Source organism: Cnephaeus nilssonii (assembly GCF_951640355.1).
Source record: "Cnephaeus nilssonii genome assembly, chromosome: 17".
Classification (NCBI taxonomy): Eukaryota; Metazoa; Chordata; class Mammalia; order Chiroptera; family Vespertilionidae; genus Cnephaeus; species Cnephaeus nilssonii.
In genome coordinates this window covers 2,329,156-2,355,909 of record NC_137088.1, presented here as the reverse complement: position 1 = coordinate 2,355,909, position 26,754 = coordinate 2,329,156, and the positions used below count along the sequence as shown (strand labels likewise).

At 67.2% G+C, this 26,754-nt stretch overlaps 1 protein-coding gene across 1 annotated transcript in view; it reads left to right on the top strand.

Annotated features, from left to right (window-relative positions):
• Nucleotides 1–560: 560 nt before the first annotated feature.
• The window catches only part of CACNA2D2 (calcium voltage-gated channel auxiliary subunit alpha2delta 2), a 107,743-nt gene continuing 81,549 nt past the window's right edge, over nucleotides 561–26,754 (top strand). Inside the window, 2 exon segments of the mRNA XM_079794857.1 lie at nucleotides 561–878; nucleotides 19,924–20,005. Of these exon segments, the coding sequence (XP_079650983.1) occupies nucleotides 712–878; nucleotides 19,924–20,005 (249 nt within the window). The 5' untranslated portion in view covers nucleotides 561–711.

Sequence of the window (26,754 nt, the reverse complement as noted above, 5' to 3'; positions counted from 1 at the left end):
TGTGTGTGTGCGCGGGGGGAGGGGGGGGGGTCCTGCCAGCGCCGGAAGAGGCTAAGCAGAGGCCGAGCACACCCCCGGGGCTGGCGCTGGGGCCGTCCACGCAGAACTGACACGAGTGGCTGCAGAGGGCTGCGCCCTGCATCCTCAGCCCGCACAGCGGCGCGGGGGGCCCAGGTCCCCGCGCAGGGAGCAAGGAGACTCGGCCCTTTCCTTCTGCCCCGGGCCGGCCCGTCTCCCCTCGAGGGCCCTGAAGGCGGCTGCAGCCACGGGGGTGAGGGCGAGCCGCTGCGCGCTCCGTCCGGGCGGAAGGCTGCCGTCCCCCCGGACCGCTGCCTCCGGCCCCGCGGCTGAAGGTCGAGCCCTCGGAGGGCTGCGTAGGCGCCGCGGCCGGCGGGGCAGCGCGGGGCCGGCGGGGACGAGGGCGGCGCGGGCACGGGCGGGCGCGTGGCCGCGGCGGGGGCGCGCGGGGGCGGGCCGGCGGGCGGAGGGCGGCGCCGGCGGGTTGGCGGCCGCAGCTATTTGAGCGCCGGTCCCGGGCGAGCGCTCAGAGCGCCCGGAGCCCGCGCGGCGGAGACATCGCGGCGCAGCCGGCGGCCCGCAGAGGCGCCGCGGCCCGTGCAGCCCGAGGTCCCGCGCGAGGAGGCGGGGAGAGGCCCAGAGCGCCCGCCGCCCGCGCCCCCCTCCCCGCGGCGCCGCGTCTTGAATGGAAACATGGCGGTGCCGGCTCGGACCTGCGGCGCCTCCCGGCCCGGCCCCGGCGCCCCGCGCCCCGCGTGCGGGCCCCCGCGCCTGCTGCCGCTGCTCCTGCCGCCGCTGCTGCTGCTGCCGCTGCTCGCCGCCCCCGGCGCCTCAGCCTACAGCTTCCCGCAGCAGCACACGTAAGTGCCCGGCCGCCCGCACTCCGCCCCCGCCGCGCCCGGCCCCCCGCGCCCCGCAGCGGCGGCGGCACCGAGTCCGCTGCCCGCGGCGCCCGGGGTGGCAGCCCCCAGCCCGGAGGGCGGGCAGCCGCGTCCCGGCGCCGGCGGCTGCGTCGCGAAACTTCCCCGCGGTGCCTCTCCCCCCGCCCCCCGCCCCGCACCCCGCCGAACGGAGCGGCGCCAGATCTCCCAGCCGGGGGTGGGCTGGGGGTCCGAGCTGGCCGGCGGGCTCCCTTGCCACGGTCCCGGCGAGAGGGAGACCTGGGCTTGGCTGAGGGGGCGGCGCGACCCCCGCCTCCTGGGTGGGCACCTGGCGCTCTCCAGCCAGAGGCGCGGGGCACCCCACACCTGTCTTCCGTGGCTTTTTCCTTGGGGGGGGGGGGCGGATGCAGAGAATGTGGGCGCCTGGTGGCGGCTCAGGGTCCTCTGTTCCTGGCCGCCCCCCTGCACCTGGGGGAAGGGTGCCCTGGCGAGCCCAATTGGGAGGCGCAGGTCCCCGGGTGGGGGCAGAAGGTGAATGAATGGCGGGGGGCGGGGGACCCTGCTGCGGCCCCAGCAGGAACATCGCCTCTCCTGGGCCTGCCCAGCCTCTCCCTCCCCCGGAGCCGCCAACTCCGCTTCCTCCGGGTGAGCGGGGCAGACGTGCTCGGGCTGGGAGTGGGCATCCAGGGCACGGGGCCTCTAGGACGGCAGCTGTTTGTGTGGGCACCGTGCCCCAGCCTGGTCAGTGCCCAGACAGCCCTCGCCCCGATTGGCTTTGGGTCACAGCAGCCACCTTGCTGCCTGTTATCGCTCTCGGCTCCCCGGGGAGCCACCTGTCCTGGGCTCCACGGGGGATCTGGAAAGCGAGTGGCCCGGCTGGTAGGGGAAGGGTCAGGCCTCAGGGAGGGAGAGGCTGGCTGTGCCTCTGAGACCGTCCCCCGGAGGAGCGGTCCTGCTCCAAACCGCCACCGCCGCGTGCAGGTCTCCCAGACGAGGCGCACGGGGAAGGCGCCGCTCCCGCCTCCCTCCTCCTGCCCTCGCCCTCCTCGCTCAGCCTGGCGGTGCTCAGGCGGGTGATCAGTTGGCAAATTACAGGTGCCGCACGGACGTGTCCTCTGTCAACTGTCTGGATTTTTCGTGTGTGTGGAGGGGGGAGGGGGTGCGCAGGGAGAAGAGAATCGCACGAAGTTCGGGGCTTCGGGTGCGTTTTTGCCTTTCGTTTGCCGGGAAGGAAATGGACTTCGGCCACGACGTCGGAAACAAGAGCGAAAGCGTGGTTTTCTGTTGTTCCTTTCCCCGCACAGCCGAGCCCTGGCGGCTTCACGGGTCCTCCGTGAAGGTTTCCACAGACGCCTCTTCCCGCCTCTCCCCCCCTCGCTCCCTCTCCCTCCCACCTGCAGCGGGTCAGCTGGCCGCGGGGCCTGCGGGGGTCTCGCCGGGAAGGACAGTGTGAGACCCTGGCAGGAGCGGCCACCTGTCCCTCGGCCCCCAGCAAGGAGACGGGAGGCGGGGTGATGGCAGCCGGGTGATTTCCAGCTGGACGCTCTTCTCCTGGCGATGGAGTCGGAGCTGATGTGGGGGTTTGGGACACGTCTTGGAAACCATAATTAGAGGACGAGGTGGGGGTAGGGTGAGGGCTGTGCGCCTCTGAGGGTCCAGGGGGAGGGGACGAACGTGTGACGACACAGGGTTTGACCGTGACAGCCAGCGCCCTTCAGCCGCCCTGGTCCTGCCGATGTGATGCCCACGGACGGATCCTTGGAGGGAGGAGGGGAGGAGGGGGAGGAGGCCCTCCCGCCCCCGCCCCCATTCCTCATGGCCACCATGGCTGGGTGGAGTTGGGGCTTTCGTTGAACTGACAGAGGGCCGAGGCTGCTGGGGTTGGGGTGTGGGGGTGGCCGCCCTGAGCTCTCCAGGGTCAGCGTGGCCGGCCGGGATGAGATGGCACAGGTGGCTTTCTGAGGTGGGAGGTGGGGCCCAGCCTCAGGGCCCTGGGGGACAGCCCTCCGCGGAGAGGCCCCAGGTGGGGAGTCACGTCCTCATTAGTGTCTGGCAGCGCAATGGCCCGGCTCCTCATGCTGCTGGGCTTTAAGCAAGTGCGGGCTCGGGGCTGGTGGCCGTCACCGCTGTCCTCGCTCCGGCAGGCGCGTGGCTCTGTGCCCGCCGGGCGAAGCGGGCCGAGGCTGCCGCCGAGGGGGAGGGCAGAGGCATCGGCGCTGGAGAGAGGACAGGGCTTTGGCTTTGAGGGGGCTCTGTCACCCCCCTTGGACCTGGATCAGGGTTTCCAACAAGGAGGCGGCCACATGGGCACAAGGGCACGCGTGTACATCCCTGCACGCGTGGGGCCGGGAGTGGGGTGGCTGAGGCGGAATCGGCACACACGCCGGTCACGGCTTCCTCCTGCTCCCAGTTCTGCTCAGCCCCGCGTGGTGGCAGGTGGCGCGATGGCGTGACGGCGCCGCTTCGCCTCTCCTTGTCTCCTTCCTCCCCAGGCCCATCGGCCCCTGCCCTCCCTGCCTCCTCCTTCGGGTCTCTCATCTTTTCTCACCGCCCTGCGCTTTTTGCTGGTCCCTTTCATCTCTCTGCCCCCCTGCCCTGCCCGCTCTCCTGTCACCTCTGTTGGACCTCTGTCCCTGAACCCTGGGTCGCTCTGGCCCCTGCTCCTCGGGGCCCCAGCTGAGAGCTGCCTGCTTGGCCCTGCTCTGCCCCAGGGATGGTGCCAGCCAGCGCCTGCCTTCCTCTGGGTGTGGGTGGGCATGGGTGGGGGGCAGAGAGGAGCCTGGGGGTCTGGACGCCCCAGCAGATGAATGACAGCTGGGGGGGTGCGCTCCTTCTGAGGGCCTCGACCGAGCATGCGTCATTCTGGCTGCGGTTAATGGTGGGTGACGTGTGTCTGTCTGGGCCTCTGCACCTCCCCGTGGCTCTCCCGTTAGAGGGAGGCGGCGTCACACATCTGGGTCCCCGTCTCCCCAACAACCCGCCGCAGCTTTTCCAGGAGGGGGGGGGGCGGGGGCAAGGCTGGAGATGTGCAGAGCTGCCAGGGCTCACATCCCTCCCGGGGTTGAGGGTTTGGGGGGACCCTGGGCTGCTGCCCCCCCTGTGCCCCACCTTTATGGGGTGCCTCTTCTGGCCAGCTGTCCAGGCTAACCCCGGACACGGGAGGGAGCCCGTTTTAAGATGAGTTCCCTCCTCGTCTGCGGCGAGCTCACTCTGGGTTCTTAGTCACACTGGTGTCCCCAAGGAGAGACTGAGTCACGCGTGGAAAGGGCGGGTCTGTGCTGAGAGCCTCCTCCCCGCTGCCTGCGCAGGTGGGCGCGGCCAGCTCCTGGCACCTCAGAGGCGGGCGGGGGCGGCCAGCTCCCGGGAGGAGGCAGTGTGGGCCATGCTGGGTGTCGGGCAGGCCCTGGGGCTCATGCTTTGGTCTTCAGAGCTGACCCTCTCCATGGGGATGATCTTGCCTCAGTGTCCCCAACTGAGATAACAGAATTGCTTTCGATACCGGGGGTGAGAATTAGTGGGAGAGGGCGGGGCCCCTGGTGGGCAGGGCGGGCTCCGAGTGTGAGCGCCGTGGCAGCTATGGTAACAGCCTGATGGGCCCCACCCACCAGGATGCCTTGGGCTGTGCCGCTCGCTCAGGCTGTGCCCATCCACATGGGATGTCAGCTCCTTGAGGCCACCTCCCTCCCTCCCTCTCCTGACTGTGGGGGACGTCGCCAGGCCGATGGCGGCCTCCCCTCACGTAGCCCAGGCCAGGCCCCTTAACCTCAGAACCCAGGGTCCTGCCCATCCCCATACGGGGACCTGCCCAGTGCCCCACAGCCGCTGGGTGGGGACTGCTCTGGCACTCAGCTGCCCGGTGGGCAGCGGAAGCTCACACCTCAGTCTGTGGACGGGAATGAGGAGGCCGGTGAGAGGCTCCCGCAGGCCCCCGCTGGGACCGTGCTGCTCCGGCTCTGCCCTGAGGGGCCTTCCTGGGCCGTGGCTGCCCTGAGCCGGGTCCTCAGGGCCCCGTCCGCCTCCGGCCCCTCCCGCGTGCGCAGGCGGTCGTGGGCCAGGCCCGCCTGGCATGGGCGTGGGCAGCAGAGACGCTGTCTCGAGCGGCCGCGGTGCCATCTCCCCCCCGGGCTCTAGGGTAAGGGTGGAGCGGGTCATGGAGACCTGGGCCGCATCCTCTAGTCCCGGACGTTTCCGTCGGGCCCCAGGGGCTGCAGAGGACTCGGTCCTTACAGACTCGGTGTCCTGCTACCTGGACAGGTGGGGCCGGGGTGCCGGGAACCAGGGTCTCCTGACTAGGGGACTCTTCACGGGGCAGCTGGAGTTCTGGGAGTCGAAGCGGGCAGCATGTGGCACAGGCCGTCTGGCAGCGTCCTGTCGTCGGTCGATGGGGTCTCTTTCTCCTTCCCTCCTAGCGCCTCCCTGCGGCTCCCCACCTCCCAGCGGCTCCCCACCCCTCTGAAGCTGTCCTCTCAGGCCTCCAGGCTCGAGATCTGCCTCTGGATCTGGTGGCCTGTGTCTTTAAGTGATGGGCCCGGGCCCTCAGGCCTGGGAGGGCGCCCCAGGGCCCAGGGTACCCTAAAGGCAAGGATGGGGGCTTTCCCACGGCTGGTCATGGGCCTCCAGCCTCACGTCAGGCTGAGGTTTTTCTTGTGGAGCCTGCAGGAAGCTGGAGAATCAATATGCCTGTTCCCAGAGGGAGGTGCACGTGTGGTTTCTGCCTTTTCCCTCTCCCTTCCTCTGTTGTCCTGTGTAACCTGAGGAGCCACGCGCGCTGCCTGTGGCTGAGAGAGGGGAGTTGGCGGGGCAGGTACAGAGGATCTCTCGGTCCCCACAGGATCTCCTGGGGCTAGAGGAGTCGAGGATGATGTCCTCCAAGCCCACAGAGCTGAGCCCGCCGCCCTGACCTGCCACTGTGGGGCTCAGGCCATTGGTTTAGTGTCCCCAGCCCTGGTCCTGCTCGTGGACCACCTGGTCCCCCTCCTACCCCACGGGGCCCCCGCCTTCTGCTGGTGCTGGTGACTGGGCCTGTGGGGGTGGGGCCTCACAGAGTAGGAGACCTGGTCTTGTTGGGATTCGTGGGGGCGGGGGGGCGGTCTTCACATGGGGGACCTAAGAGTCCCCACCATGGGCCGGCCTGGTCCTGGGGCCTCTGTCAAAGGCAGTCTCAGCCCAGCCCTCTCCTCTGGCTGGGCAGCTGGTGGGGACCTTGGACAGGGCCCTCCCCAGGCCTCAGCGTCCTCTCCTCCAGGGCCCTGGGCTGAGGACAGGCCCAGGCTCCCCGCTCCTCTCCACGCGGACCCCCAGCCCCGATGGGCCTCACTCCTCCGGTGGGGAGCCCGCACCTCCCGTCCGGGCCTCTGGCTGCTCTTTGGGCGCCTGGAAGCTGCTTCCTGGCCTGACCCACTTTGAGCTCCGATCAGCCTCATTGTTTGGCAGAGAGGGGGGCGCAGGAACGCTTCCCTGCTGATCATTAAACCGTATCTCCCCCCCCCCCCCCCGCTTTGGGAAAGGCTCCTGAAATAAAGGGGGAGGAGTGGGGGAGGAGGTGGGGGGTCACTCCCTCTGCCTGTCTTCCCTGCGTGCACCCTGGGCCCGTGCTCCCGCCTCCATGCCTTCCTTCCCTCCCGGCCAGTCCTTTCTGAGGGAGCCCCCTCTGGGCACCCACGGAGGCTGGGCTGCGCCGCCCGCCCGCCCGCTGTGCGACCTTGGGAACTTCCTCAGCCTCTCCGGTCTCGGGCCTCATCTCCAGCAGAATTCCCTCGATGCTGTTGCCTCAGAGGGTGGGGGTGTGACAGGTCCGGAGGGATAGGCCTGGCCCCAGAGTGAGGTGATGTGGGCACACGGGCCCCGACTGGGTCTAGGAGGGTCCTCAGTCCAGCCGGGCCTGCACCCCGAGTGCCAGCCACCTGTCTCGTGGCCCATAGCACCCACCACGCAGTGCCAGCCACCTGTCCCGTGGCCCATAGCACCCACCACGCAGTGCCAGCCACCTGTCCCGTGGCCCATAGCACCCACCACGCAGTGCCAGCCACCTGTCCCGTGGCCCATAGCACCCACCACGCAGTGCCAGCCACCTGTCCCGTGGCCCATAGCACCCACTCAGTTGTGGTTTCTGGGTCTTTTCTCTTGTGCGTGGCCCTTGCCTGGGCCTGTGCATACATGTCAGCTTGTGTGTGGAAGTATCTACGTGTGTGTGCTCTTATGTTTTTGTTCACATGTGCTAGATGTGTTCATGTCTGTACACGTGTGTACGAGTGTCCATTTGAATATGAAGACATGCTTGTGTGCATGTGTATGAAAGTGTGTGCCCGTGTGTGCATGCTTGCGTGTTGTGTGTGTATGTGCAGGTCTGTGTGTTCGTGCATGCTCAGGTGTAGGTGTGTGTGCGTACGAATGCGGGTGTGGGCGTGTGCTTATGCATGTGTGCACATCTCTGTGTGTGGGCATGTGCACAGTTTATCTCTGCCCCCGGATTGCGCCCAGTGCCCACCTCCTGCACCTGCCTTTGCGGTTAGTGCCAGGGCTTGGCTGGGCAAGTGCTGACAGTGAGCAATGAACCCGCCTGGTTGTTAGGACCGGTGTTTTGCAAACTTTTCTGTCAGAATCAGCCTGAGTTATGGCTGAGCCGGAAAGTGTGATCATCTCCCAACTGGCTCGCTGACAGTCTGCAAGGAAACACGGGCTGCGTCCTTGTAGTCCCGATATTTGCAAGTTGAATCGTATGTAGATGCTCTGGGAGGCTTGGACTCAGGAGCGGGGTGAGTTCTTCCTGAAGCCAAGCATCTTTGCAACAGCCCTTCCCCGTGGGGACTCGGGGGGGGGGGGGGGGGTCCGGGCCGGCAGGGGGACCTTGCGGGGTGACCTTGGGCGGACGGTTCTCCCTCTCCGAGTGGGCGCTTGTCCTCTGCGCACAGAGCGGAGGGAGACGGCGTCGGCTGCAGGTTTGGGCTCCTCAGCAAGGCCTCTGTGCAGCCGCTGCAGGCGATCTGGGGTGCAAAAGCTTCGCTTGATGATCCCCGCATGTTCCTCTGTGGGGGGAGGGGGGGTCTGGTGAAGACACTTCCTTTCAGGCGGTTTTTGTCACTGGCCTTTATGAGCCGGGCTGTCTGAGGGTCCTGTGCTGGGCGCTGGCCCTCGGGGCTGCGGCCTGGGCCCTGGGCTGAGGGGTTCTGATGCCCGAGGGGCCGGGCTTGCTCTCCTGCGTTCTCACGTGTTGGCGGTGCCGGGATAGGCTGGAGTCCTTGGCATTTGGGAAGGGTTTCCGCAGAGGACGGAAGAAGAGAAGGGCTCGGGAGCCCGCGGGCCAGTGAGCGTGCCTGTGGGGCAGGGAGCGTGGGCGGGGCCGCCTCCGTGGGCACCGTGGGCCTTGCATGGCCCCTGACTTGGGAAGGACACATCCCAGCCACAGACGGGACCCCGATACCTCCATTGTGAGACAGGGAAACTGAGGCCTGTGGTGGCGGAAAGGAGACCTCAGGGGTTTTACTGCTGGCTGCACGCACTGGGGGGGTACGGGGCGGGGCGGGGGGGCAGGACCCAGTCCCCGCGCTCAGTACAGGCTGCTCTAGGCGCCATCCTGCTCCACACCCCTGCACTGGGCGCACATCTGGTTCCCGTTCCCGTAAACAAACACCTCCTACCCCGGGGTGCGGGAGCATCGGGACCTCTCCTGCAAACCCCGCAGAGCCAGGAGCCCGTGCCGTGCGGCCCAGCTCCCGCCGTGCCCGCGTGCGGGTTCCCAGTCGCCAGGCTTCCGGCGGCCTCGGGAAGGACAGCTGCGTCGCCGGGCGGGCGGGAGCGGGCCAGGGCCCCCGAGGTGGGGGGAGGCCGCTCCGCCGCGTGTCTCCGGGCTGACGTGGCATTTAAGCCTTAATCACCTCGCCCGCAGCCGCGTGCTCCCGGCGCCGCCTGGAACGCTGCGTTTGAGGCCTTAAAGGTCAGCCTGGTGCTGCCACCCGTTCCTGCCGACACGGCGCACCGCCCACCCCGGCCCGCCCGCTCCGTCTGTCAGAAAAGAGGAAGGAGCTGCAGAGCAGGCCTGTGCCGAGGGCGCCCACAGGTGGGGCCCCCTTCTCCCCTGCGCTCAGGCCTTCCCGGACCCCCACTCCCATGCTGCAGTGTCTCCCGTGGAGTGTGAGCTGGGACCTGGCACCCCAGAAGCCTGCCCTGGGCGGAGCCCTGCTCCTCAGCCCGGCACGCTGGTCTCCGGCCACTAGCCCTGGACATGGCCAGGCCCCAGCCAGGCTGACCACCTGCAGGTCCCAGCGGCGCTCTGGCCTCGGCCCTCCTGCCCTGCTCGCCGGGTCCCTGGCCCAGCCGGCCTCCTCTGGCGCCCTCCCCGCGGGCCTCTCCCACCTCGGCCCAGTTCCCAGGGCCTTCCCTGGAGGTGGCATTGAGCCCACTGCTGCCCCCTCGAAAGCGGCCTGAGGAGTGCGTTCGGCTGCAAGGAAAGGCGGCCGCTTCTGTGTGCACCTTGGTAACCTCAGTGACCGTTGTCCACCCTCCGAAGGGAGCCCAGGGGTGGGCGCGTGGCGCTGTCACGAAGGGACCAGCCCGCCTGGCTGCACACGGGTAGTGTCTGTCTGTCTGTCCTTGCTGACACCCTCCGGGCAGCGAGATGGCGGCCACAGCTCCAGGCCTCACATGCAGAGACGTTAGCATAAAAGGGGAGGTGTTTCCTCTGGGCTCCGAAGAGGAACCTCATCAAGGAGCCGCTAGCCAACGTCCCCTCACACCCCATTGGCTAGCCCTGGGTCACATGTCCACGCTAAGCCAATCACTGAAGGTGCGCTCTGATGGGCTCCGGCTAAGCAGGGTTTACCCTTGAGCTAAGGAGGGGTCACCTTGGGGCTGGCGGCGGGAGGTTCTTGCAGACGCGGGTTTTGTGGGCAAGCATTGGGGGCAGTATCTGTACAGACAAGCCATCTGCACGTGGGGGTGGGCCGAGGAGGACGGTGGGTGGGAGGGGAAGGGAAGCGAGGGTGTCCATGCTGGAGGGAACATTGGTACCGGGAGTAGCTATTTTAACCACATCATCCATCCGTGAGCTGGACCCTCACATGTGCTGTCCAATGAGATTGGTCCATGTCATTCCCATTTCACAGACAGGAAAACTGAGGCAGCAGGGCTGCGTGATGCTGGAGTCACACCGCTGGGGGGAGGGGGAGGCAGGATGCACACCCGGCACTGGGGTCCGAGCAGCCGCCACGGCCTCACACCGCCCTCCTGCAGCTCGCCGCCTCCAAGCAGCCCCCCCCCCCCACCACAGGCCCTCGGGTGCCTCCGCCCTTCCCGCTCTTCCGTCACGCCTGTCCCTCCGCAAAGCTGCACGCAGGCTGAGGTCCGCAGAGGGTGGCGTCATGGGGGCTGCTGGCTTTCTCACGGACGGGGGGGGGGGGGGGGCGCGGGCACCTGGGCTCCCTGGAGACGCTGACTGAGGGGCTTGTCCGCTGACGACCTTCTTCCCACACCGCACTTAGCTGTGTGCCGGGCCGGCTCTGGGGAGCTCACGGGCTGGGGGCTCCTCGGTGAAGAAGAAAGGGAAGTGAGGCTGAGGAGGTGATCACCATGCCTGGCTGGGGCTCCCGGAGCATGGGGTGGGGGTGGGCGGACTCCTCTCCAGCCCCATTTCTGACAGGCGCTCTCAGGGTCCCCCCTATTCCCGTGGTTCTGGGCCTCCACGCTCCGGGCAGAGGAGGCTCTGGGGAGAGGGTAAGCCACTGATGGGGGGCGAGGACAAGGGGCGGGGGGAGCTCGCCCGGCTTGATCCAGCCCCGGTTCCCCAAGCTCCAGGCAGGTCCCCTCCCTCTCTTGCTGACCTGCCCCCAAGGCCACTGCACCCCTGGCCAGTGCCTCCTGGCACCCGATGCCTTGGGCTGCCCACAGCTCATGACGGGGGCCTCCCAGCCTGAGGCCCCGCAGCCCGAGTTCCCGGCACAGAGCGGATGGGGAGGGGACGCAGGGGCAATTCCGGGGCCATTCAGCCGGGGGATTTGCGTGGAGCCAGCGCGGGGAAGTGTATTTCACAGGCGTGTCCAGACTGGTGGCATAGGGAGGCCGTTACTCCAAGATGGAAAAGGCGGGCACTTCACGGGGCCGTGTAGTGGGACCCGGAGCCGTGGTCTCTGTTGGCCTCCCTGTCCCCCTGCTGCCCACGAGAGAGCCTGGTCCAGGGGGCAGTGATGGAGGCGGGCGGAGCGGGGTCACAGAGAGAGTCTCCTAGGTGACCTTGAGTCATGTTGTGCCTCCTTTTCCTAATCTTTAAAATGGGATCCTATTTCCCATGTGAGGATGGAGCATCCGGTCATTCGGCCAACATTTTTGGAGCACCTGCTGTGTGCCAGGCCCTGTACTCAAGAGATGGTGTTTTGGTGACAATATCTACCAAGAATTACCAGGAGGGTCTTACTGCTGGGGCCCCGGGACCGGCGGGGGCGGGGAGCGGGGAGCGTAATAACGTCACCCTCAGCCTCTAGTGTGTGCTGGGCTGAGGCTCAGAGCTCTCTGCTGCCCCAACCCGGGGTCAGAGCTCAGTTACAAAGTCCAGGGGGCGAGGTGGGCTGCCTGCGGGGTGGCTCTGCACAGGGCTGGTTGATGGGCCCCGGCTGGTGTCTGTGGAGCAGATGAGCGAATGGAGACTGAGCTCCCACCTCCCTGGCAGGCTTCGCCCCCCCGCCCCCCGCTCTGCAGTGCCACCTGCACCTGCCAGCCCCCGAGGCTGTTCAGGCCCCTCATGTACCTCCCACCCCACAAGGCCCCCTGGACTCCCCTCCTCCCTCCACTCCTCGGTCCGGACCAGATCAGACGCCTGCTCTGCTGGAATTCTAAGCTCCCGAGGGCAGGCCCACATCTGCCCTGCTCGCCAGGGGCCAGCCTGGAGCCGGGCTCATACCCCAGTGAGTGAATGAATGAATGAATGAATGATGAATGAATGATGAATGAATGAATAATGAATGAATGATTAATGATGAATGAATGAATGGTTAATGAATGATGAATGAATGAATGAATGGTGAATGAATGAATGATGAATGAATGAATGAATGGTGAATGAATGAATGATGAATGAATGATGAATAAATGAATGAATGAATAGTTAATGAATGAATGAAGGAATGACGAAGGAGGTGGTAGGGAATGTGCAGGAGCTCGGGAACACCTGCAGTGCTTTGGCAATGGCAAGCCCTGCTGGGTGTGCCTGACTGCCTCTCCTCGAGCCGGCCCCGAGGGCTACCCAGGCTGGCCAGGCAGTGGCTCCCGTCGGCCTGGACTTCCTGGGGCAGCCCCTGGCTCCCCGTCCTCGCTGCAGCCATGGGCCCCGCACAGCCCTCGGGGGGTTGCATTGCTCAGGGGCTCACCGCCGAGCACAGGAGGAACCTGCAATCGCATGCGATTGGCATGCGGCCGGGCTCCCTCTGAGACGCCGGCACCAGCGAGAAGCCAATCTCAGGGGAAGGGGGCATTCTTTCCCACCTGGTCCAGGTTCCTGCGGGGGTTTGGGGGGGCTCTTCTCCGCACTGCCGAGACATTCCCGCAGCAGCGTAGCTCCGGGGGGGGCCGCGGGGGTAAGGAAGGACTTCCCGATTGCTCCCAGCTTGGCTTGCCTGGGGAGGCCATGGGGATCCTGATGCGGGGCTGGGCCCCTTCTCAAACCTGGAAAAGCTCATAAATGAGGGGTGGCCCTCACCTGCACCCTGTTTCCTAATTTGAGTCTTGGCTGTTGGAGTCCACCTTGGAATGGGGAGACTTCATGGTCTAGGGCAGTGGTCGGCAAACTCATTAGTCAACAGAGCCAAATAGCAACAGTACGACGATTGAAATTTCTTTCGAGAGCCAAATTTTTAAACTTAAACTTCTTCTAACGCCACTTCTTCAACATAGACTCGCCCAGGCCGTGGTATTTTGTGGAAGAGCCACACTCAAGGGGCCAAAGAGCCGCATGTGGCTCGCGAGCCGCAGTTTGCCGACCACGGGCCCAGGGGACAGGGCTAGGGCTCCGGAGCCATGCTTGGTTGGGTTCAAGTCCTGGCTCGATACAGACTGGCTGTGTGGCCGGGTGTGTGGCTTCCCCCCCGGACCTCAGAGTCCATCCGTGAAGGGGGCCCGATGGGTCTGCGCCTGGACCAGGTGCGGGCTGGCTTCAGGGGAAGCACACGCCGAGCGCACAGTAGGGGCTCTGCCTCCCCAGTTCCCTTCCTTGTGCTCTGCCACCTGCTGGATCCGACCCCCTTTCCCAGGCCTGCCTCCCCGGCAGAGGGAGGTGGCAGGGCAGGTACCAACCGGGTGAGGCGGGAGGGGCGGGGGGCTGTTTGAGTAAATCAAATTCCAGGTGTTTCTAGAAAACTCTTTTCTTGCCAGGCAGCAAGCTAAGCTCTGCGGGAGCTTGGTGACAGACGAGTCCGCAGCCCCCGCCTGAGGCAAGGGTCAGCATAGTGGGGTGAGGACTGTGGGTGTGAGAGGGGGTGGGAGAAACCCAGGAGGACGTCCTGGTGTGGGTGGCTTGTCCAGGTGGAGGAGCAAAGCTGGCCCTGCTGGGTGAGTTCGGGCCTTTGCTCCGCCTCTCCTCGCTACCTGGCTGTCCTCAGGTGGCCGGCCAGCCTCCACGGGGGTGGGCAAGTGGGGGGTCTGCCCTGAGGAGGGTCAGAGGATCCTGCATCCTGAAGGGGGGTCTCTGTGCTCCTCGAGGCAGGAGGCTGTGTTGAGGATACACACAGAGGACGGCTATTTGTGGCTCAGCGAGGATTTGACTCACGCTGGGGGCTGGGGAGGCTGTGCAGGAGGGGCGACGGGGACGTGTGAATGACAGAATCTGGCCAGAGCGGTGGGTGACACGTGCCCAGGGCCTGTCTCGCCCCCTGCCAGGCGGGGTCCAGCTGCAGGAGCTCCTGGGGCCTCCCTGACGCAGCCTGGTGACCCTCACAGGTGCCTCCACCCTACAGGGCCGCCCCGGGGACCAGGCGCGGGCGGGGCTCCATCACAGCCCCTGGCGGGCACCCGGGGCCTGTGTCCAGGTAGCCACCTCCCGAGAGCCAGCCCGGCGGAACCTCTGTGTTCCATGGGCCTGGGCAGGGGTTACGTTTCCATTGTGTCCGACTACCTGGAAAATGGGGGGAGAGAAGGCGGCGCTGCAGACCCCCAAAGGCCCCGATGTGTCTGCAGGAGGCCAGGGCAGGAGGCTCGGCCGGAGAGCAGACCGGGGAGCCTCTCAGGGGGCTGGCGGATACCCCGCGTCCCTGGCCCGGATCCTTCGCTTTGCTCTGGGGAGGCCGCGGCTAGGTCACCAGCGCCTCTTGCTCATCGCCGAAGGTGACAGCGCTGGGGGACCGTCGGGTGGGCCACTCCTCCCCGCACTTGCTTCTGGCTTCTGGGAGGAAGTGGCTGCCCGGCACCGGCCTTTCTCGGAGCGCCATGAATTATGCACGGACACCGCGGGCCCGGGCGGGCCCATCATAAGTGAGCTTTAATAATTCATCCGAGAGCAGCCAGGGAAGGCGAGGGCCTCCTGGACCTGCCCCAGGGCAGCCTCTGCGTCCGCAGGCCTCCACGGCACCGCCCCTGCCCCTGCCCCCTGCCCCCTGCCTGCTCCTGCTCCTGCTCCTGCCCCTGCCCCTGCCCCTGCCCCCTGCCCCCTGCCTGCTCCTGCTCCTGCTCCTGCTCCTGCCCCTGCCCCTGCCCCTGCCCCTGCCCCTGCCCCCTGCCCCTGCCCCTGCCCCTGCCCCCTGCCCCCTGCCCCTGCCCAGCTGTGTGCGGAGGTCGCCCGACTGGGAGGCGCAGCCCGGAGCAGGTCCAGGCCGGAGAGCAGGAGCCTCCTCCTCCGGGCTCAGCCTCGGGAGGAGGCCTCTCGGGCACTGGGTAACGCGTTGGCCCAGGAGGGCGTGCGGAGGTCAGCGCTGCTTGGGGAGAGGCGCGGCTTCACGTGGGGGGCGAGGTGGACAGGCCAGCGCTGACGACGCACGTGTCCTGAGAGAGGCTGGTGGCCCGGGCCGGGCTGGGGCCGGGAGCCGGGAGGCAGTGGGCACAGCGTGAAGGCAGGTTCCAGGCCCCCGGAGGCTTTGGCCCGCACAGAGGGAGCTGCCATCAGCTGAGCGGGGAAGGGGGGAGGAGTGGGGGGGGGGGGAGATGGAGAGAGAGTGAGGATCCAGAGGGAGGTCAGGGTCTCAATGTGGGGCCCATACCCTTTGAGAGGCCCGTTAGCTATCCCAGTGGCCGCCCCCACCTGCCCCACCCAGCGCTGTCCTGCCGTGCGCCCCGTCCCCTTCATACACCCCGTCCCCTTCATACACCCCGTCCCCTTCACCTGGTGTTCCACTCTTGGGGGAGAGGAGGGGGGGGAGGAGCGTGGTAGACTGCTCCTAAGCCCCAGTGGAAGGGGGTTATCCAGGCAGCCTGCCTGGTAGAGGCAGCCTACCGCAGGCCTCCTTGGGAGGGGTGAGAAGGCCTGCAGCGCCCGAGGTTGGGGGTCCCAAGGGCCTCGCCCCTACCAGGCCCTGGGCCTCCCCTGCCTGCCCTCCCCCTCCCCGGCTCCCTCCCCCTCATCCCTTCTGCAGGGTCCAGCCGCCCACGCCTCCCCGTGCCCTCTGAGGGTGAACCTGCCGTGTCACCTGTCTCTGGATTTTTGATTTGTTTAATTATAGATGAGTTTTCTGCATAATTTATTCCAAAAGCCTGGATTATACTGTACAATTAAATCACATTCTGATCAACAACTCCACATATAAAATTAACAACTGGCAGCAGCTTAATCTATGCTGCTGCATCTGCACGCAGGCTCCCCGTCCCTCTCTGCCCCTTCTCCCCCCATCTCCTTTCCTCCCCCCCTCCTCCTCTCCTATCTTCTCCCCGCTCCTCCTGGCCCCTCCCCTCGGGGTGGGGGCCTGTGCAGCTGGCCTCAGAGCTGCAGGCCCCTCCCTGAGCGCTCTGTCCCGTGGCCGCGGGCCTCCCCAGCCTTCCAGCTGGGTCTCCATGGTTCTGCCTGCTGAAGGGGGTCCTCACCCCACACCTTGCCTGAAGGCGACACCCCCTCTTCCCTCCCACCTTGTTCTGACCTTGCCCTGGAGACTGAGGCCTGGGGTCCCGCAGCCTCTGGGCCAGCATTTTCCTGCGCCCTGTGCCCACTCCTGGCCCCTCTCAGCGAGGGAGCAGGGGGCTGAGGGGAGCCGCTGGGGACGCCTTTCCACGGCACTCCCCCTCCCCACCTCCTCCCCCGAGTGCAGGCATTCCTGGGAGATGTCCTGAGTGCTGGGGGTCGGGGGGAGAGGGGGCTGGACTGAACGAGCTCGCCCTCAGGGGGCTGCCCAATAATAGCGCTGCTCGTCAAGGTGGCACGTGGACTTGCCTTACTCAGCCGGTCATTAGCACCCTGCTCACAAACAGCTTACTCAGCCGGTCATTAGCATCCTGCTCACAAACAGCGAAGCCGGGATCCGGGGGCAGAACTCTCCAAGGTCACACACACGGCACAGCCCTGGAAGGCGGGGCCGCGGCCCTGGTGGTGCCTGGACCACAGGTCTGGCTTCTCTACGCACACGGCCCGGCACCCATCCTTGTCACTGGCCCCAGGTCTCTTATCTGTGCCATGGGGGCGCCGGGCCCAGGCCCTCCCGGGGTGAGGCACGCGGGAGGACATGGTGGTGCTGGGCTCTGCCCCGGCCGCCGTGCCCACAGCCGTCACCGTGCCGCCTCCCTGCGCTCCTCGCCGTCTTGCTAATTTGGCACTTGGAGACACTTGCGGATGAGCAGTGTCATCTCAGTGAAGGGCCTGGAGCGTCACGGGTGCCAGGAGCCAGCAGGTGGGCCTGCCGCTGGGAGGGTGGCCTGGGCCGCACTGGCTGACGGGGGGGGGGGGGGGGGGGGGGGCTGGTGGAAGCCCCACAGGATCTGGTCCATTTGCCTTCGACCCAGTGGGGCTGTGGTCCTTCCAGAGCCCTCCTGCCTCCTGCTGGGCGAGGACGACGATGCCGACCAGGACTCGGCTCAGGTGGGTGGGGGGTTTCTCCAGCTGTGGGGCTGGCACCGGGACACCAGCCAGACCCGGGCACCCACCGAGCCGCGTCTCTGTGAAGATGACACGAATGGCCCAGCGGGTGTGGCTTCGCGATGGAGCACTGGCCCAGGGGCCAGGAGGTCACCGGTCCGATTCCCGATCGGGGTGCACCGGGGCTCTGTCCCTGGTAGGGGTGCATGCAGGAGGCAGCCAGTCGGTGATGTTCCTCCCTCCTCGATGTTTCTCTCTCTCTCTCTAAAAATCAATACAAAACATATATTTTTTTAAAAGATGAAATGAAGGACCTGTCATGGTCTTTTAAACTCCTGGACACCACAGTGCTCTCCGGCTGGGTTTGGTGCAGGCGGGTAGTCAGAGAACTTGCGTGCGGTGCACGGAGGGGATGGGCAGTGCAGCCGGGCCTACCCCCCAGGCCCCGCGTGCCAGACCCGGGGCTGGAGCTGCCTGAGCGTCCAGGAGGGGGGTGTCCTGGGGGACCGGGCCCTGCAGACCACAGCGGAGTGCAGAGCCGCTCAGCCCGGCGGGGGGGAGGGGGGAGAGGGGAGGCTGTGCACGTGTGTGCGAGCACTCGTGTGCGTATGTGTGTGAGCACATGTGTGTTGGGGACAGGGAGGGAGAGCGGAATGGAGGGAGGGAGAGTGAGTGTGTGTTTTGGGTAAGAACTGGACTTTATCCTGAGATTTGGCTCTTCTGGAAAAAATGTTTTAGGGTTGACATAGCCTGTTTGGATGAAATGGTGGTGATAATAATAATAATAATAATAATGTGTTGTCTGAGCAGAATAAAAACCTGACACCCATGCCCGGTCTTCCAGTTAATTTTCTTTTATCTGTGGAACCCTGGGACCGAAGACCTACAGACGCACTGGGACGGAGTCAGCGGCCGGGGATGGACCAGGGCTGTGCTCTCTCGCGGGGCGGGGGCGGGGGGGACCGTGATTGGCCCCTTTGCCGACGTATACCTATTCCCACCGTGGCCGGTCTCAAGCTCCCAAGGTGACGCCCGAAGGCAGAGTTGGGTGGAGGCGCACCCTGCGTGGCGTTCTGTGTCCACCACTTCCTGGGTGGGCGACCTTGGGCGGGTCACTTGCCGTCTCTGTGCCTCAGTTTCCTCATCTGTACGTTCGGGAAGGTGGCGTTCGCCTCTTCCTGAGGATTGAAGCAAGGACGCCGGCGCCACGGCTTGCCCATCCCTAGGGGTGTCCTTGTACGTAACGGTCCCGGGAAGGAGTATGATGGGCATTCTGTCCCCTCAACCAGCCAAGGGCTGAGGTCAGGGTCAGGGCCAAGGCAGAGCTGAGGGTTCCCTTGGGAGATCAGCTCCCTGACCTCACCCATGCCTGTGCACCTGCCTCGCTGGACACAGGTCATCTCGGCATGAGGCCCGCCAGGCTCCGGCGCGGGAACACAGAACCGCCACCTGCCCCACTGTCCACCCACAGCCGGGGCCAAGCCCTCCGTGCCTGGTGGGCAGGAGCCAGGGCCGAGCCGGGCCCGCATTCTCCACCGGGCTTTGCCCTCCCCCAGCTGGCGGTCGATGCCTGATCACCCTTCGTGCCTGGCGTGCAGCCTGGCCTCTGCCCGGTGCGGGGTTCGCTTCCCCTGTGGTGGGGCGTGGAGGTGGGCGACACGCTGCGGCCCAGCCAGCAGCAAACCGAAGCTAATACCTCTTTCTTTTGATGTTGATTTTTTTTTTTTTCATTTCGGTCCTGACATTCAGCTTGGCAAATTGCAATTAGCGACCCGCCCGCCTCCTGCTCTGAGTTCCCATGCCAACGGGCCCGGGCACACACAATGGCACAGCCCAGCCCCCGCCACAGGCCTGAGGAGGGCTGGGGGGCAGAGGCAGCTCTTCGGACCCACAGAGCTAGGAGGGTCCTGGCACCACGTGGCACCGGGGGGGGGGGGTCAGGGAGGCAGCAGGCCCCTGGCAGGCGCGGGGCCAGGTGCAGCCCCCCCGTCCTCGGGCTACTGGGCTGGCCCTCCAGAGGCGGGGGGCTGGCACCCCTCCCTTGCCCTCTGGGGCGTGCTGGACCCACGGCGTATTGCGTCCCTGGCAGCCCTGGGAAGCCTCACTGGGAGGCCTCGTTCTGGCTGCGGGACTGGGGAGTGGAGATGCCTTTTCAGATGCATTCGGACGAGGGGTCCTGGTCCCCGCGGAGGCGCCTGTGGCCGGGGTGGGGGGGGGGCGGGGGGGCGGGGACCATGTCTTGGCAGCCCCTGTGCTCACCGATCCGGCGCTGCCTGAGAGGGGTCCCAGGTTAGAACCTGGGCCAGGCCTCTCCCCAGATACCGCCCTGCGCGTGGGTTTGGGCTGAGAACACAGGGCCATGTGACCGTCTGTCCGTCCTGTCCGTCCCACGCTCCCTGGGCAGCATCCTTGGCGGGTCCTCGTGTGTCCTTCTCACCTCTGAGGCGGCCCCTGCTCAGGCTGGTGGCTCAGGTGTGGGACTCGGGGGGCTTGCCGTGTCCCCAGAAAGGGGCAGGATGTTCTGAACTGGCCCTGTGTGTGTGTGTGTGGGGGGGGGGGTTGGGGGTAGGTCCTAGGGAACATGCGGCCAGGGCCCTCGATCAGCACGTTTACTGGGCGCTGGAAAGGCGAGGGCCGCCGAGCTGTGTCCACTGCTCCGAAGAGGCCCGATGACTTGGTGGTGGCAGCAGCCACTCGTGTCCCTCCCTCCCCCAGGCCCCACCCAGCCTTGGGGACAAGAGGCTCCGAGCCCAGCAGGCTCCCTGGCTCCCTCCGGCCCCTCCTCCACGGGGCCAGTCCCCATTTCGGGGCCGCTCTTCACCGCGCAGTCTCCCCGCAGGTCCCGAGCCGCTGGGCTCCCTCCGGGCGTCTAAGGTGCCATCGGTCCTCCTGCCGGCCGCCCAACAGGGCCTGGGCCTCGGGGCTGCATTTCAAAGGAGTCCCGGGGGCACACTGGTGTTTGAAGGGGTGGCTGCTGCTGGGCCCCCCCGGGTGCCGGGCCGGGCTGTTCCGGGCACCAGGCGGCCCCCTGACCTCTCTCCTCTCTGCACGCAGGATGCAGCACTGGGCGCGGCGCCTGGAGCAGGAGATCGACGGCGTGATGCGCATCTTCGGGGGCGCCCAGCAGCTCCGGGAGGTAAGCCTGCCCCCGCTCCCCTTCTCGGACCCTCTTCCACGTGGGAATGGGGCGGGGGGCGGTCTCCGGAGATGAGGAGCGAGGACGGTTTGGCGGGCCTGGTTGAGGACCCGGGTGGTGAAACATGCATGGCTGAGTCACTAGAAAAACAGTGACTCCTCCGGGTCTCGGCCTGCCCTTCCCGAGGTCGCTGTGCCAGGTGCCCCCGCCGGCCCTGGTGCCAGGCTCTGCAGGTGGTCAGGTGGTGAGGCTGGTGTTGGAGGCAGCGTCGGGGGCGGGAGTCCAGGCCCTGGAGGGTCCGGCGGATGCAGTCGCGCACGTGAGCCAGAGGGACCGCCCGCGGGGCGCGGGGTGGCCGGTGCCGCCCGCCCAAGGCGCTGCCGGGCAGGATGAGCTGAGAGCTCGGCGAGATGAGGATCCAGGGGCGGGAGGGGTGATGGATTGGACCGAGCGGCCACATCCATCCTGGGAGATTATGTTAATGTTTGCGATGGGGATGTGGAGAGCGGGCCATCCGTCACCCCCGAAGGCTGCCGATGTGTCGCTGTCAGTGTCCTGAGCCATCGCTTCTTACGGGAAAGCGCAGAGGCCCAGGGAGCCGAGCTCCAGGCGGCCCGGGAGGAGCGGCCAGGGGCCTGACCGGCATCTCCTGCCCGGGGTTCCCCGGCGGACAGCGGAGTACACGGAGCCACTCAGAGCCCAGGTCCGGCTCGGGGAGCAGATCCTCCTCTGTGTCCTGCCGTCCCTCTCGGTCAGGGCCAAGGTCAGAAGGTGGGACCTCCGTGGGGCAGCTGCCGGGGGGCTGTTCTCGGTCGTCTCCCCGCGCTGAGCTCATAGCAGGTGCCGGGAAACGGGTGGCAGACGCGGGCCGCGGATGGAGGACCCTGGACAGCAGATACTCATCTGGGTCTGAGGAGGTGCTCACAGGCGGAGAGGGGCTCCTGGAGCAGGAGATCGATGGCATGATGGAGGTCGGAGGTCGGAGCCGCCCATTTGCTGGCTGTTCTCCCCCCGGGGCCCAGCCTCCCTGAACCCCCGTCCCCGGAGGCGGTAACCCCAGCCCACTCTCCCCGTGAACTCCCCATGCCTCGGCCGCGCTCTCCGAGACGTAGGCAAAGCTGTTCCGGGACAGAAGCCGGTCTGTGCTCAGGAATAGACGGGCGCTCGCCGGGGTCTGACGGGCACGGCCACGTGCCGCGTTGGGTTAGTGAAGAAACGGGAGTCCCCCGGAAGGTGGCCGCGTGCCCGTCGGGGCTTCCTGTCGGGACCCGAGACGCGCCCACGTGAGGAGTTAACCGGCGCCTCGGGTCAGGCGTGTCCCGCGCCCGGAGTCACCTCCAGGACGTTGTTAGGAGAGTCTGCCACCGAGAAAGGAACCCGCACGGTTCATGCCCGGGATTCGGTTCTGTCTGAACCACTGAGCCTCCTGGTTTCTGGACCCGGGCGTGGCTGGGAGGTCTGGCGGGGGGTGAGGGTGAGAACAGCAGGGGCAGGCGGACACCCCGTTGTCAGAAGTCAGACTCCCTCACGGATCATCTTCCCTCCGGGTGGGCTGTTTCTTTCTGACAGCAGTTGGGCCGTTCCAGTACTTTCATCAATGAGCTCATCGCCCCCCTCCCCCTCCACATCCCCCTCCCTCACACACACCAAAGTCCGGCAGCCCTGGCGGGGCAGGGCTGGCACGGGGCGGGGCTTCCGACTCCTGTCCCGGGGGCTCCTCTGGAGTGCCTCCCTCTTGGAAGGGTGGGCCTGGGGCAGTGGGTGCTGGGCTGGGGCAGGACCACGCGGGTATGGGTGTGGCCGTGGCCGTGGCCCACTGAGAAGTGCTGACCTGGCGCTCGGCTCGCCTGGCCGCCCTCCGCCTGCTGCCGCTGCCAGCTCTCCAGCGGCTCTGTCCTGCTCCACTTTCCTCACCTGCTTCCTCAGCCTCTCCCTTCCCGCTGACAGCCCCGGCGGCTTCTTGGCACAGGGCACAGGGCACTCGGCGGGGCGGGCGGCCGGGAGCAGGTGAAGAGTTCCAGCGGGAAAGGGCCGCCCTGGGGGCCAGGAGGGAGCACCCCCGCCGGCTCCTACCCCCGCGCCCGGACTGAGCCCCCAGGGCTCTCCTTCCTGTGCCTAGGAGGGGGCCGTGTGCCCAGCCCGTGCCCGGCTCCGAGGGGTCCGGAGAGGCTTGCTGCAGAGCCCGCGGACCCTGGCACCAGCTCTCCCCTGGGGCCGCCCGCCCGGGCCCCCTGAGCGGATTCTGAGCTGCCTCAAGCACCCTGCAGCCGGGTGATCCTGAATCCGGGCACCTTGGCCTCCTTCCCCTGAAGGGCCGTCTTCCCTCCTGTCCCAGCCTTCGAGGGGCCCCACCCCCAGAGGCCGGAGCCACGGCGCTGGCAGCTGCACGAGCTCCGAAACTGCCGACGGTGGCATTTGGGAGTTCTCCTTGCCTGGGCACTTTCCTCCCCAACCGCACCACAACCCGGGGCGGGGATGACTGGCGCCGACTGTGGCCCATTTACAAGTTGGAAAGCATGGGGCGGGGGTCCCCCGTCACATTTCCTCCTCTAACCCCAGAGCCAGCACATAGTAGGAGCTCCTGGAGCTCGGGTGGCCTCCCTCCCTCATGCTTATGGCCAGGCACCATTGAGCCATGCCCCCCAGGTACCCAGCCTCCCCTCCCCGGCCCGGTCCGACTCTGCCCGTGAGCAGGTCACAGAAGGGTGGCGCCGGCTGCAGCCTGCCCTGCCCACGGCCCCTGGAGGCTGAGCGAGGCCTGCCAGGCCCCCTCTCTCCCCTCCCCCATCAGCACCATATTGTCCCCATCCTGGGGGGGAGAGCAGAGAGCATATGCTTGGGCTCTGAGCTCATTTACATAATGAGGCTGATCAGGATGAATAATTCATCAGGTGCCTGGGGGTGCCTGGGGGAGGAGGCAGAGACGGCCAGTCTCCCCACTCGGAAGCCCACGTCCCTCCGATGGGTACAGCCCGGGAACCACCCCCTTCTGACGGGGTGTCGGGGGGAAGGGGGACAACTCTGTAGACTTTCGTGGGAAAGCAAAGCAGGAGAGATTCCAGTCAGACGTGAGGAAGGACCAGGGCCCGGGGATGGGTTCCTGACCGCGGGAGGCACCGTCCTGGAGGGGCCGGCGCTGCTGGTGGAAGAGAAGAGCCTCGGTTGGGGTGGGGGCCCGAGGGGAGGGAAGGCTGCTGGCCAGAGGGGGCTGGGAGCAGAGAGCTGGGACGGCCACGTCTGGGGACCACAGGCCACCCTCTGGAAGGCTCAAGCCGAGTCTGGATCTCTGAGGCTCTTAACTCCCCCGGACCTGGGCTCCTGGTCGGGGCAGACGTGGCGTAGAGCCCTGCCCGTATCGCTGACCGCCTCAGCCCGCATGGTCCTGACGTACAAATGGGGAACCAAGGTCCTGGCCAGCTGTCTCCCCGAGCCAGTCCCACCCGGAGCCCGCCAGGCCAGGCCTGAGGAGCGGTGGGGCTGGGCAGAAGTCTCAAGGCAGAGGTGCAGGCCCGGGGCTGCCTGGAGGAAGCCCCCTGGACTGCTGAGCTGTGTCCACAGAGAGCAGGGCCCCAGGCCTGGGAGCGCCCCCCGCCCTCCCCGCCTGCTGTGTCCTCCTCTGGACAGTCCCGGCGGTTCCGGCCGCTGGGTGCCTGAACCCCCGCTCCTCTGGGTCCCAGGGACGGTGCTTCTGAGCCTGTGCTGGCGCCGCCGTCCCCGCCCGCCCTGCCTGCCCCCGGCCATCCCGCGCAGTCTGCTCCGCGCCCGGGAATGTGTAATTAATATTTGCAGCGCGCCACATCTGGAGCGGCTCTGGGCGAGGACCGCAGTCTGGCTCCGTCGAGGCCCCTTCCTGTGGGGCTCGGAGGGACTGGGATGGGCCGGTGGGTTCCCTAGAGACCAGCCTGCCTCCCCCACCCGCGCTGGTGCCACCAACTCCTGGAGCGCGTGCGCACTCACGCACGGCTCAGGGGTGCTGGCCCAGGCTGCGGTTAACCCCCCACCCCCCGTTTGGGGAGGGTCCTGTCTAGGCCCCTGGGCCTCTCAGGCGGGGTTAGCAGGGCCCGAGAGTGCCGGCCAGGGAAGCTCCTAACCCCATCAGGGCCAGGGCTGGGGCAGAAGAGGCAGGAAGCAGGGGTGGGACGGTGCAGGGGGCAGAAGTAGCCCTGGAGGGTCAGGAAAGGGAAGCTCAAGCCGGGTGACCCCAGACCCCACAGCTGGTTCCATCCGACACTGTGGTTCCCCTGCGCCCCGAGACAGGCCTGCAGCTCCTGGGCCCGGCAGCCCCTCACACAGGCCCCGCGCGGTCCCGGCTGATGCGCAGAGGCGGGCGGGGTGAAGGAGCCCCCCACCCCCCTCTCACCCCCACCCGTTACCACCCCTCCTCCCCCAAGCTCCCAGAGGCCTCCACTGTCCTGGGGGCCGTGTGCTTGCTCCTCCTGCAGCCCCGCTGCCCGCCACCTCCCAGCGGGACCCAGCGGTGCCCCCGCTCTCGTGGCGAAGACAATCCGGGATGTGAGCGGTCGGGGTGGCAGCGGTGGGGTGCGGGTGTGAAATATGCTGCTGGGTAGGGATTGCTGCTGCTCGCCTCCCTAAAAACCCACATATATTATTCTTTAATGGAAAGTTAATTGTCTTATTATTCCCTCCATATGGTCCTCTCGCTCAGCTCCCAGCGGGGATGCTCGGGCTGAGGGGGCTCCTGAGAGGGCGTCTGAGACGCGGTGAGGCCGCCACGTGAGCAGAATTGGATACAACAGGCAGAGACACGGGGGCAGGCCGAAGCCTCGCCCGGACCCCCTCTGTGTCCCCCCCGCCCCCCCCGCCCAGCCTGCTCCCCACCGCCTTCCTCCCCAGGCCCTGTCCTGGGAGCGGCCCCTCTGCCTCAGCCAGCCCCCCCCCAAAACTGCAGGGTCCGAGACCGCGCTCTCCCATTCCCGCGTGGGGAGATGGGGGTTGGGCGGCTGGTGGCTGCCCGCCTGCTTGCCGCCCCCACGCGCTCCCGTCGCCTGCAGGAGAAAACTCCATTTCTGAGAAGGTTGTTAAAAGCCGATTCAGCCGTGGCAGGAGCGCCTGCCTGAGGGCCAGCACGCTGGCTGGGTCTCCGCACCCCACCCAGAGAGGGGGTGCAGGGAGGTCATTGTGGGGGAGCGCTGCCTCCAGACGCCTGCTGGGCCCCCCACCCCTGCTCTTGTCAGCCCACCTCCCTTGGCACCGGCCCCTGGAGCCTCCCCACCTGCAGCGGGGCCACGGAGGGTGAGCGGCACGGTGCCCGGCTCTGCCCTGCCCTCCCGGCTGCTCCCCGCGTCAGGGGGCCGGTGAGAGCAGCCGCACAGCAGGCGGCAGAGGCAGCGGCAGGAAGGTCCCCAGAGGCGTGAGTGGGTGGTTGCATCCTGCCGTTTCCCAGTCTGGCAGGGAAGGCGGGCGCGGGGCGTCCTGCGGGGAGGCCTCGGGGTCTGCGATCCCTCAGCCAGGAGCCCCTGCACAGGTTCCCGGGGAGGCTGTGGGCGTGGAGGGGGCGGGTCTGGGGTGAGGGACCGCGGGGTGGGACCAGCGGACCCGGGTCTGGTGGTGATCGACATGGGGGAGGGGCCACCGGCTTCCAGCTTGTGCCAAGAGGCCGCTGTGTCCGCGCGGTCAGTGCCCAGAGGAGGGGCACCAGGGCTCGGAGGGCGAGAAGGGCTGTGCTTCTGAAGGCGGGGCTGCCCGAGGCCCCACGGCTGGGAAGGGCAGAACTGGGATTTGAACCCGGAGCCTGTGCCCGCGGCAGCCACGGAACGGTGGCCCGTGGTAGGCGGCGATGGCGGGGCTGCGTTCCCACGCTGGGACCCGGGGCGTCTGGGCCGTGTGGCCCTGCCTTTCTGAGCCTGGGCTCCCCGTCCGTGAAATGGGGATCCGCGCTCCCCTGTGCGCACGGGAGACGTGAGGGTCTCAAAAGAGCGGGGCCAGGAGAGGCTGCAGACGGCACCCTGCAGCTGTGGGGGTGCCTCGGGGAGCCCCCGGGACCTCGCCACCGCTTTGGGGAGTTCAGATGCCTGAGGTGTCCCCGTGGCTTGTCTGAGCCCAGGAGTTCGGAAGTCAGGTCCCTCTTCCCTGCCGTGTGAGTCCGCCGGGGCTCGGGCTGCCGTACGACCCCACGGACTGGGTGGCCTACAAACCACAGGGACCCGTGGTCGGAGACTGGGAGGTCCAAGGTCGAGGCATCGACAGACCTGGAGTCTGATGAGCCACTTCCTGGCTCACAGGTGCTGCCCTCTGCTGTGTCCTTACATGACGGCGGGCAAGGACCCCTCTGGGTCTCCTTGGTTGGGGCGCTGCTTCCATTCATGAGGGCTTCCCGGGAGCCCCCCTCCCGGTGGGGATCAGGTTTCTACGTGTGAATCGGGGGGGGGGGGGGGGTAACGCCTGCTGATCGGGACATCTTCGGGGACCTTAGAGACCCTCAGGGCCATGAGCCAGGGAAGGGCGGGCAGCTTCTTGGTCCAGGAACCCGAGGAGCCGGCTGCAAGGCACCCCTGGGGCGGACAGGCCCGGGTCAGGGGGAGGAGCCCTACACCCCAGAAGCGGCCTGGGACCCGTTTCTCCAATCAGTCAACCAGGGGGCTCAGAGGAGGGCTGGGGCGTGGCTGGCAGGGGTGGGGTGGCAGGAACCCCGACCTCTGGGCGGGCCCAGGTCTGGGCACTGGGTCAGAAGATGGAGTGGCCGAGGCCGGGGCTGAGGACCGCGGGCCCTGATGGCGGCCCCGGTCTCT